Raw genomic sequence first — 12,539 nt, 5'->3', positions numbered from 1 at the left:
TATTCACTGGAGAGATCATGACATGAATTGATTTTATTTTAATATTTTCCTAGGTGATTGCAAAAAATAAAAAATAAAATGACTCTAAAAAACATAGAGTAATTAAATGAGTATCACCTTTAAAACTTTTATTAAACTGCTAACATCAGAGTATGCTCACAACATATACAGGACAATAAAACAATACATTCAAATTCAACGCGGTATTGCAAATACAATTACACCCCCTAGTAATCTAATCTATTTTGTATGCATGGCCTCCATGAATTTTCCTCTTAGTTAAAATTTTATTTTAATGTTTTCTCTTCACACATTGAATGGTGTGCACTCATTCATCATCTTATTTCATTAAAATAGTTCCAGGTTTGCCAATAAAACAGATTTGCAGAAGTATCTATATTTATATAATCAATAATAAACAGTCATTCACAGTTATTCAGCAGTCTGAGATGTTTTAACCGTCTGTTTATTTCTGATGCTGGGATTCTCCTGATGTTTGACACAAATGAGCTGTTTAAAGTTTCTCTCTTTGTTCTGTTTTTTAGCAGACTCAAGCTTATGGAGAACATTAGAAACTGGACACATATACCACATCCACAGTAGACATCTTCAGTGATTTTCATCACTTGTATTTATTTTCAGAGGAAATGCAGGTAAAAGAACAACTATTATTCATCTTAGAGTGTTCTTGATAAACATTAAAGCGTTTCACTTTATTAACACTCCTGATAACACTGACTGTGGCTAATAAAATGAGTACACACATCAAATCAAAAATCTGATTTCTTTGTATTTCCATTGCTATGACTGAACTTTAAATAGATTTACATTTAGCAGACGCTTTTATCCAAAGCATGAAGATAACAGAAGCACTTCAGATCACCAGAAAACAACAAGATGTAGATGCAGTGACAAGTCTTAGTTATTTTAGCAGTGTGTGTATTTTTATTATTATTATTATGAAATAAACAAAGAGGCAGGACAAACAGATAGTTAAAGAATACAACAGGGAGTGCTATTGTTGGAGGATTAAGTGCTGGTGAAACAGATCATGGCTCAGTGGTTAGCACTGTCACCTCACAGCAAGAAGGTTGCTGGTTCAAGTCCTAGCTGGACCAGTTGGCATGTTCTCCCAGTGTTAGCTGGGTTTCCTCCAGGTGCTCCAGTTTCCCCCACAGTCCAGACACATGCAGTATAAGTGAACTGAATGAACTAAATTGGCCGTATTGAATGAGTGTGTGAATGAGAGAGTGTATGGGTGTTTCCCAGCATGGTGCTGGGTTCTGGCTGGAGAGGAAGCATTTTTACAGTGCATTTGTTCTCAAATGTTAAAAATTCCATCACATGTATGCTTGTACATCAAACACATTCAGCTCAGTAAGGTTAAATCCAGCTAATCTTTGTTAAATCTACAAACGTTGATCTCATTTGAAACACACAGTAATGAGCCTTTAAAAAATAGAAGAAATGCTTATTTTTGACAAATGTGACTTTATTTCAAACTTTAGTACAAAATTCATAATTGTCATCAGTTGTGAGGCTTGTCGCCCCAGACTAATGTCAGTTTTTGTCCGTGTTCAGCTCAGCACCACCTTGAAGATGGGCAGTTTCCAGTGGCACCACGTGGAGGAACGGACCTCGCCACCTATATATACAGGGTTTGGATTATCACTCACCATAAACTACAACTACACACAAAATCACTAGTCAATAAATGATGTCCTCCAACCATAAATCATATACCACATTAGCAAAACATTAGACTAAAGAAGGTTGTAGATGAGGACAATATTAAAGTAAATACTAAAGGTAGTAACTTTATTGGTCTTCAGAACACAAATGAAGATATTTGAATAAAAGTAATGAAGATATTTTAGTCAAATCTGAGAGCTCCTTAATCCTTCATAGACAGCAAGATTCCTGACTATGAGAATACTTTTATGTGCACATAAAACAAAAATAACTTTATTCAACAATTTCTTCCCTCAGTGTCAGTATAGGGCACGCGTTCACGTGTCGCGCCTCTGACATATAACCTTGGATGCGCTTGTGCATGTTTTTGAGAGGAAGTCGCGCGCGGGCATCCGGGGGGTATATGTCACTGCACAGTGCTTGTGAACGTGTGCCCTATAATCACACTGAGGAGAAGAAACTGAATAAAAATGTTTGTTTTATGTGAAGACATATGATCTGTTTTGAGGAAGTTTTTTGGTGTTTTTGTGGACTAGAGGGAGCTCTAAGATAAAAATAAAAATAGTAAAAATAGTTCTGAAGATGAACATGAGGATGAGTAATGAATAACATAACTTACTTTTTTTTATGTTTTATTTAATAATTTTTTTGTTTCTAGAAGAATTTCTGATTAGTCAATAACATGGCCAGTTATAGATTTATATTTCAATATAGGCAGTTTTTTATCATTATATTCATAATGATGTTTTTTATTTTATCTTTTTTTTTTTTTTACTTTTTTATTGTTTTATTTAATTTTTATTAAAAATAATTCCAGTTTTTAATTTTAGAATTTTTTTTTTACTTTTTAAAATATTTTTTAATTTTTAAAAAAAAAAAAAAATTCTAGTTTTGTGGCCAAATTGGCTGGTGAGTGATAATGTTCATTGCAAACCCTGTATATATATCAGTTGATCCCAGTAATCATTGGTCAGGAGTCTCTCTCCTCTGGCTCAAATTACATTTTTTAGAGAGAGACACCCAAAATATATGGACCTGGACTGGGAACGACTGAGATATTTAATTTATTTATTATTTTATTAGACATTTTATTTTAGCATGTGAAAGTGCAAGAGTTAAAACAAAAGCTGATATAAAAGTGTGAGAAGGGGTATTTACACTATATGAAGGTCTTAACTGTTAAGTGCTTTATCATTTTTTTGTTTTATTTTTTACATGAAGTTTAAATAGAGCCAGTGTAAATGTTAAAATAAGAGCTGACACTGCAGAACCAAATTATGTTCAGCTCTGGATCAAGTTATGTTTAGCTAAAGGACTATGGTGGTGTGGTTGGACTGACTAGATCCACCCATTAAATAAGGACGTTTCTCCTCATTCCTCCTCCTCCTCCTAGTTCTCATCCTGAAACAAAAACAGTGATCAGGTTTACAGCTTTACTGCATTAAACAAACAACATATAATTAAAAGAAAAGCAATAAATGTCAATTTAAAAAAAGGAAACTCAAGAACACAAGATTGTCGTCTGACACTAGCTGGGTTTCCATCAGCTTGTGTTGATGCACCTTTTTAAGCATCACATGAGAAACAAGTTTAAATAAGAATCCCTTAATTCACAAAATGTTTTTATGCTCAATTGAGGTCATTTTAGACTCGTGTGAAAAAGGGTTAATGATGGAAATGCATTTGTCAAATGAACTTTGATGTAGCGAACATTTCTCAATTATACTTCCCTTGTTTACTGTTGGTTATGAGGTTACCAATACTACAGTTCAGCTGCTCGACCAACTTGATGGAAATCATTTTAACATTCACAATCACAATTCACAATTCACATTTATAATTACAAAATAAATATATATTTAGTGGACTTCACATTGTGCTTCACATTAGGATGGAAACTCAGCTCATGACAGTTTAATTTGACTATTGTCAAAATCTTCAAAACGTATTCATCACCTTAAACCAGGCATGAGCACGGAGTGTATGCAGCTTATATCGAAAGTCTGTGTTCAACTGCAGACAAGCGCGGATGAAATCGCTGCATTCTGAAAAGAAAGAAATACAGTACATGTAATTATTGGCTTGAAGTTTATACATGCTTTTTTCATTGACATTTAAATTGTCCTACACAACCATCTTTAGCTGAAGTGAAGATCTCACCTTTTGACCTTCTGGGAATCTCTAAGTCTCTGCTATTCAACTGAAGGAGGTCAGTTACTGTTGGAAAGTTTTTGAACATTAGCAAAAACTGAACAATCCCGAGTGACCACACTGTCGATGGCTCCCCATGGTATCTGCCAGTGTTTACAAATTCGGGAGGAGCGAAAAGTCTTGTGCCTGAAAGAAAGAGATTTTGTTTCCATTAGCACAACATCTAACTTTCTATGCAAAATTGTAAACAACAGTATAGATCAGGGGTGCCCAAACACAGTCCTGGAGGATCTGTGTCCTGCAGAGTTTAGCTCCAGCCCCAGTTAGACACAACTGAACAAGCTAATCAAGCTCTAACTATAAGAGACATTTTGTGTCAGGTGTGTTGAAACAAGTTGGAGCTAAACTCTGCAGGCCACCGGCCCTCTAGGACTGAGCTTTGGCATCACTGGTATAGATAAACAACAGTGGATGTTTCAAGAGTCATGTGAATGACCCTTTAATCATTACAAGAGCTCCTTAGAGCTTTGATGGATTTACATACCTGAAAACTGTTGGTAACAGTCTTTAGTAAGGATGGCACTGCACCCGAAGTCAATCAGTTTAACTTCAAAGGTCTCTGGGTTAATCAGCAGATTGTCAGGCTTGATATCACGGTGAAACACTCCGCGTTGGCAGCACGTGTGAGCTGCAATTGTTACGTGGAACATGATTTTCCGTAACACGTCCTCTGCAATGTCTTCTTTGTTGTCATTTAAAAATTCACGTAAGGTCACACAGGGTATGGGCCGCTCCACGACTATGATGTAGCGTTGAGGCTCCACCTTCCAGTCCAGCAGCTCAACAATTTGTTTAATCTTGGGGCCTTTAGTGGCAAGAAAGTGGAGAGCGATCTCCGCTGGAACTGGTTTTTCAAACCCACCCTAAAAGAAAGACAGTTGTTCAGATCATTTGATGGAAAAGTTATTTCCTGTTAAAACTGTTGGTGACATCTATCATAAAAACCAGTGGGCAGATTATAGAGAGCAAAAACATGCTGAACTGACTTTTGTTTACTTAGCATGTTTCTTAAATATCTACAAACATATTATGGTATTTTATGCTTTAGAAAAGTCAAAAACTTATATACAGCACCTTTAATATGACATGTTTGAAAAAGCAAACAGTTAATCAGAGCAAAGAGTTCAGACTACTTACAACACGGATGAGTCGCATAACCTTGCAATTGACTATTTTTACTGCCACCTGAAGGCCATCTTCTAAACGGGTCCCAGCGAAAACGGTTCCAAAGCCTCCTTTGCCCAGCTCAGCACCAATTTCATAGCGCTGTGAGTTGATCTCTGTGAAAAGACAAAAGAGAAGTTAATAACATTTGTGAATTAGTGACAGTGCTACCTTCATCTAAAACTACTCACTTTTCTTTTTCCGCTTTTTTAAAACTCTTTCTCTCTCTCTCCCTCTCTCTCTCAATTCAATTCAATATTTGCTTTATTGGCATGACAAATGTTACAATTGTATTGCCAAAGCATTTATAGAATTTAAATAAAAATAAAAGAACATACATATGTAATAAAAAACACAGTAAACAGTAGTAGTAATAAAAAAAGATATATACATATAATAATTAAATAAAATATATAAATTATATATCATGTTATTCAATATATAATTTAGGGTACAGTCAGTTTTTTCCCCTAGTAAATACTGCAGTTGTGTTTTATTGTCTAACTCAGTGAATTGTGGGTAAATGCTCTGTAGTTTGGGGTAGAATGTTTCTCTGATGTGCTGAAAGTTTGTGCAGCGGGTGAGGAAGTGTTCCTCTGTCTTGCTAGTTGTTTTAAGTTTTTCCTTATTGTTTAACAATCAAAGTCATACCATTTTTCATTCTCTTGTTTTTGTTCAAAGGTTTTTTCTTAGTAGTTTTAATATTAGATATCGTTGCCAAATAATCAAATATGTCATTTATGTTGTTCTCTCTCTCAAACAAACACTATACAAACACTATTAAATATGCATGTGTGTTGGGTGAGTAGGGTGTCATGGTAGAAAACTTACCAATGATGTGTGTGTCTTTATCCTTCAGCTTTTCTGGCTGAGATGGAACAGCGTCCTCTGTCTGACAGGTTGCACCTTGAGCGACATCATCTTTACAGCCGGGCTTAGCAGAGACCACATTTGGGGGGTTGTAATGACTACAGCCAGGCTCAGCAGAAACCATATTTGGAGGGGGGTCATCACCACAGCCAGACTCAGTAGAGACCACATTTGGAGAGGGGTCATCACCACAGCCAGACTCAGTAGAGACCACATTTGGAGAGGGGTCATCACCACAGCCAGACTCAGTAGAGACCACATTTGGAGAGGGGTCATCACCACAGCCTGACTCAGCAGACTCAAAATTGGTAGAGGGGTCATCACCGCAGCCGGACTCCGCAGACTCAAAATTGGTAGAGGGGTCATCGCCACAGCCGGACTCAGCAGACTCAAAATTGGTTGAGAGGTCCTCACCACAGCCGGACTCAGCAGACAGAAAATCTGTAGAGAGGTCCTCACCACAGCCGGACTCAGCAGAGAAGAAGCTGCTGTAGGAGCTGGCTGTGAGCTCACTATTACAGTTGGTCCCGGCTGAGTAAAACTCTTGAGGGAAGTCATCACTACTGCTGGACTCAGCGTAGAAAAATTTTGGAGGAACATCATCACGGCTGAAAGTGCTGGCTGAGTCCTCACTGTGACCATCGACAGGCTCTACCAGTGATAATTCTTCACCGTGAACACTGTCAGGCTCTACCAGTGATTGTTCTTCACCGTGAACACTGTCAGGCTCTACCAGTGATTGTTCTTCACTGTGAACACTGACAGGCTCTACCAGTGATAATTCTTCACCGTGAACACTGTCAGGCTCTACCAGTGATTGTTCTTCACCGTGAACACTGTCAGGCTCTACCAGTGATTGTTCTTCACCGTGAACACTGTCAGGCTCTACCAGTGATAATTCTTCACCGTGAACACTGTCAGGCTCTACCAGTGATTGTTCTTCACTCTGACCATCAACAGGTTCCTCCAGTGATGGTTCCTCAGACTGAACATTGATCTGTTCCTCCAGATGCAAAGATGAATCTTCACACCAGTCACCGATTTCTCGACCTAAAGGAAGGAATAATATGAAACAAAAGACTTTAGTTTTACTTAAATTATAATTATCCAGTGTTTATTATTGATATGAACAAATGCTGTTAATTATGAAGTGACTTTTAAGGTCATTTCTTTCTACATTTAGTTGTTGGTTAGTGTGTGCTCATGCAAGGATGTTCTGTGACCAGCAAAGTGATTTTAATTGAGTTGCTGAATGTATATATAATCAGGTCATCCATATATTTATTGTTAAGTTCATGGTAGGCTTGGGCGGTATCCATATTTTGATACCGTCAAACCTCCTCCCTATTTTACCTCGGTGTCTGGTATTACCATGCAAAATTATGATGTAAGGCTCAGACAGCGTCACCACACTGCTGGCTTATGCGTAAATCATTCAGAAATTGAATACCGCATATGCGACCTTCGCGGTCACCTGGTTGTCTTGTTCGTATTAGAGATCTGCTCAGGACGCTCTCTCTTATTCACACACACACACACACACACACACAGTCTGTTTGTTTTCTATTAAAACTGACACGTTGCAATTTTTAGATCCCGCGGTATACCATATTACCGTATTACCGCCCAAGCGTAGTTCATGGTTAGATACTGGAAATTAGACGTCAAGATATTGAGATCTTCCTTTAGGTAGGCCTATTATGTCATTAAATTAAAAATGTCACGTAATGAAATTACTGTTCATAATCAAATTCACTTTGCAATTAATGATTTGTTTTGTATAAATACATGTCAATATGAACTTATAGCTGTTATTTTTTTTGTTACTATGATGTGCACAAATGACTAATTGTTTTGAGAAAGGCATTAACTGCTGTGCAAATGTAAATAGTGTTGTGAGAAATGTACTAAAGAGACTGAGAAAAACTGTAATAACAGAATTTGCATTTTTGAGTGAACGAACCCTTCCATCTTGAAGCAGAGAAAATAATTTTGTCTTTACGCATTACGAATGCATTATTGAAAAACTTTATGCAAAGCAAAAATACTTAGTTTTTGTCTTGTTTTCAAGAAGCATTTTATTGACAAGTAAAATATTGTCTCGTTTTTAGAAATATGTCAAAATTAACTGAGTTTTCCTTAAAACAAGCTAAATAATCTGCCAGAGGGGAGGGGGTTTTTGATATCTGAACTAGACACAAAACAAAAACTATTATTTTATATTATTGTTGGCACCATATTAGACACGTTTGTGTGACGTATATTTGACACCCCATGTGTTTAGTTTTCATTAGCCCTAACGTTTTATTATTACACTTTTGTAAATAATATTTACAGTAAGGTAAAATAAGTGTAGAGCCCCACACAGACTCCAGTATACAAAATGAGCTCCATGTTCTTATAACACACAACATTATTTACCATCACTGTTGGGGGGTACCATGACCAATCCTCCTTGACGGTCGAATCTTTCATCTTGACCTGAGACGGTGGACTTGATGTTTCTTTCTCTCAGGAAGAGAGCAATAACTCCGAGTACGGTAAATAACATGTTGGTTTAATTTCCGTACACTTAAATATGAGAAATGTTAAATAAACCTACAATAAATACTGAAATTTACTGTAAGTAAAGCTCGTTTATCAGAGTAAGCCTTAATAAACCGTACGCTATCAATTGACAATATGAGAAAAGCAAATTATTCAAAGCAAACTTTGTACAACTCACTAGATACTTGTCAAAAAAGAGCAATGGCGAAATATGGATTGTAAGAGGTTATGTGTGTCGTCAGAATTCGAATGCGTTCCAAAATTCCACAGTCAGCGGATACGTGATTGGTCAGTTTTCGCTGTGGGCGGAGCTTCTCTGCCGTTGAAAAATACGGTTGTAAGTTAGTGGTAAAAAAGTTAGCGGTTCACGGGTTTTAGAGCAAAATAAAACGGATTTTCAGGAAATATTTGCTTGACTCGTAAATATTTCCTGTTTGATGAAGCATTACTGGTCGTTTGGTGAACCAGAGATTTGTTTTAATCAGGGTCGTTTTAAATACATTTACAGGTAAGATTTGTCTTAGCAGTTATTTCGTAACGTTACTTCAAATGTAAGAATTTGCCGCTGTAATGTAAGTTATAAGCGCTTGTATACTTGCTGAAAAACGACATATTGTAGTGTATATCAATTTAAATAACTAGATATTGCTTATCAAACTCCATATACTACGCAAATACAGAAGTAAGGTAATGCTAAAAGTAATAAAATGGCGGCCTGTCTTACTGAGATTTATTCAAAAGTCCATCCATTCATTTGTACCTCCAGAATCCAGAAAAACCTTTTAACATGTAATAATAACAGTTGTAATATGCTCTGCTCTCCCTGCAGATTTTCCTGTCACAACACACATACACATTTAGCAAACCCAAAGGCACTTTTGAGAGCCAACATCTATCTGTCTGTCTGTCTGTCTGCCTGCCTATCTATCTGTCTATCTATCTATCTATCTATCTATCTATCTATCTATCTATCTATCTATCTATCTATCTATCTATCTATCTATCTATCTGTCTAGCTATCTATCTATCTATCCCTTCTCAAAACTCATGTCCATATATGTTACTGTGTTTCTAAATCACAATGTCTTTATTTTGTTAACTTCTCTCTCTCTCTCTCTCTCTCTCTCTCTCCCTTTCTCTCTCTCTCTCTCTCTCTCTCTCTCTCTCTGACTACTTTGTCTGTGAAAAATCTGTTCACATTGTAAAAGGGAGCAGCCTATGAAGCAGAGGCTGAAGAAAAAGCTTCAGCGGTTTGAAGCAGGTGGAATGGGTGGTCGGTCTAAAGAAGAGCCACAACAGTGCATCCAAAGATGAAGCAGTTGTTATGGTATGTACATTTTAAAACTTTTATTTTCAGAAAAAATATGTGAAACATTGAATGTACAGTGCATCAGGAAAGTATTCATAGCGATTCACTTTTTCCACATTTTTTTATGTTACAGCCCTATTCCAAAATGGATTCAATTAATTTATTTCCTCTAAATTCTACACACAATACTCCATAATGACAATGTGAAAAAAGATTTTTTTTAATTGTTGCAAATTTATAAAAAATTAAAAAACTGAAAAATCATATGTACATAAGTATTCACAGCTTTTGCTCAATACTTTTTTCTGTTGCTTTAAACATTAAATACCCAATGTTGTCCATGCAGGTTAAGAAACTCCTCGTCATTGGGTACAAGCCAGTTCTGCTTTTCAGCAAGGAGACAAAAAACAAAGAACACAAATGTGAAGTATTGACCCCTCGGTGCACACTTTCCACTTATACCCAAGACTACCTTGAGAAGATTGACTCATTTTATGAACACCTTTGTGAAGGTGAGATGAATGCGCTATATTTTTAAAGTCACTGTAAAAAGTACTGGGTTCCACACAATTCCTTCAAGTTTAACTTGTTAAGTTTAGCTTAAACATAAAGTAAGTACTAAACAAATTTTCAACAGGTAGTTTAAGCAAGCAGTTTTTTAAGTGTATAGTTAACATCTTGTGTTGAGTATGCAATTTTGTTTACCATTATGGAGGAGCAGGTGGAGGAGGCGACCCTGATGGAGGGACAAATGCAGCAGGCGACTATTATGGAGGAGGCGACCCTGATGGAGAGCCAAGTGCAGCAGGCGACCATAATGGAGGACGAGGTGGAGGAGGCGACCCTGATGGAGGGACAAATCCAGCAGGTGACCATTATGGACCATTCTCAGCAAGGAGACTAAGAACGAAGAACAAAATTGTGAAGTATTGACCCCTCGGTGCACACTTTCCACTCATATCCAAGACTGCCTTCAGAAGATTGGCTCATTTTATGAACACCTTTGTGAAGGTGAGATGAATGCGCTATATTTTTAAAGTCACTGTAAAAAGTACTGGGTTCCACACAATTCCTTCGTGTTGTCCCAACACAAATCGATTAAGTTTACTTAATTGTTTTTTTACAAAATTAAGTAGATTGAACATTAAAAAATTAAGTTTATTCATTCCTTCGGCTTAGTCGTGTGTTTGGAGCTTCGTCGTGATGATTTGCAATTCCGATTTTTATCTTAAAATACATCCTCAATCAGCGACGCGGTGGTGCAGTGGGTAGTGCTGTCGCCTCACAGCAAGAAGGTTGCTAGTTCAAGCCTCGACTGGGTCAGTTGGCATTTCTGTGTGAAGTTTGCATGTTCTCCCTGCGTTCGCATGGGTTTCCTCCGGGTGCTCCGGTTTCTCCCACAAGTCCTCAGACATGTGGTACTGGTGAATTGGGTAAGCTAAAATTGTTCCTAGTGTATGTGTGTGTATGGATGTTTCCCAGTGATGGGTTGCAGCTGGAAGGGAAACCGCTGCGTAAAACATATGCTGGATAAGTTGGTGGTTCATTCCGCTGTGATGACCCCGGATTAATAAAGGGACTAAGCTGAAAAGAAAATGAATGGACATCCCCATTCACTAGTATTTGTCTTTCCTACTGAGGATGAACAAACCCTTAATACATTTATACAAATAAATCTACTCGAAACATTTGTTTCTCGAGCATCCGCTTCTAGCTTTATCCTGCTGGCACCGCTAGTCAGCTAAAGCTACCAGCTTCTTTCACTTACTGTCTCATTTACTGTCTTTGCTCTTCACTCTGTACAAAGTCACTTGTGTGTCTATCCTTGAGTGCAGGAGAAGCATCAGTGGAGGCGTTGGAACTGGAGCTGGAAGCAGTGGAAGTGCAGATCCATGATCTCAAGATGAAACGTGCACAGCTCTGGGAACAACGGGCCTTGCTCAATGTACCCCGGGCTGTGGCTCGCTCATCTGAGGTAAGTGTGCGATACAATCTTAACACTTCGTCTACCTCAACCCCGTGTGTTTCTCTGTCCAGGCCCAGCGCACAGAGGACGCGGTTTGCCCAGGGGTCATTCACTCCAGCTCCGGGCTACTGTGGACCCTGGGTGCAGCCGAATAGGGGGCATACCAGGTCTTGGTGCAGAACATCTCCTCCTCCTGTGTTCGAGATCCCCACGGAGAACCGTTTCGTCCCCCTCCATGAGACAGGTGGCAATGTCTCAGTCATCGGCTATTCTATCGTTCGCCATATCTGCGCTGCTTCGACTACAGGTAACAATGGACGCACTCACTGCTTTCCCAGTGTTTTTGCTAAGGTACCTGCTATCCACCACGTGGGGATGAACGACACCGGGCTGCGGCAGACGGAGATCCTGAAAAGGGACTTCAGGAGCCTGATCGAGAAGGTTAGATACACCTCATCCACTATGCAGATCATTGTTTCTAGACCGCTTCCTACTTACCAGCGAGGAAATGAAAGGTTCATTAAACTTTTTGCTCTGAATGAATGGCTATTAACATAGTATAAGAACAGAAGCTGCTCTCTGCTAATAACTGGAATCTTTTCTGGGAGCGTCCTAGGCTTTTCCGTGCTGATGGGCTGCACTCCAGCAGAGCTGGAGCTAAACTCCTGTCGGACAACATCTCCAGCATGCTTTGTTCTGTTTGACTAGTAAGTGAATATTCACATTTTAGCCATATAGACTCTTGCTCGTCCCACTTAAATCACAGTACTGCATATCTGG

The 12,539-nt window shown here is 38.2% G+C and overlaps 1 protein-coding gene across 1 annotated transcript; it reads right to left on the bottom strand.

Moving 5' to 3' along the window:
- Positions 1-3,630: 3,630 nt before the first annotated feature.
- On the bottom strand, positions 3,631-8,488 carry LOC130213779 (serine/threonine-protein kinase pim-2-like). Its single transcript, XM_056445555.1, has 7 exons — positions 8,359-8,488; positions 6,736-6,987; positions 5,899-6,666; positions 5,041-5,183; positions 4,388-4,766; positions 3,853-4,029; positions 3,631-3,737 (listed from the first exon to the last, which is right to left on the bottom strand). The coding sequence occupies exons 1-7, from the start codon at positions 8,486-8,488 to the stop codon at positions 3,631-3,633; spliced, it is 1,956 nt and encodes a 651-aa protein (XP_056301530.1).
- Between the last annotated feature and the right edge of the window lie 4,051 nt (positions 8,489-12,539).

Source organism: Danio aesculapii, chromosome 20 (genome assembly GCF_903798145.1).
Source record: "Danio aesculapii chromosome 20, fDanAes4.1, whole genome shotgun sequence".
In the NCBI taxonomy this organism is placed as follows: Eukaryota; Metazoa; Chordata; class Actinopteri; order Cypriniformes; family Danionidae; genus Danio; species Danio aesculapii.
The sequence above is the reverse complement of the archived record's forward strand: the minus strand, read 5'-3'. Positions and strand labels throughout refer to the sequence as shown.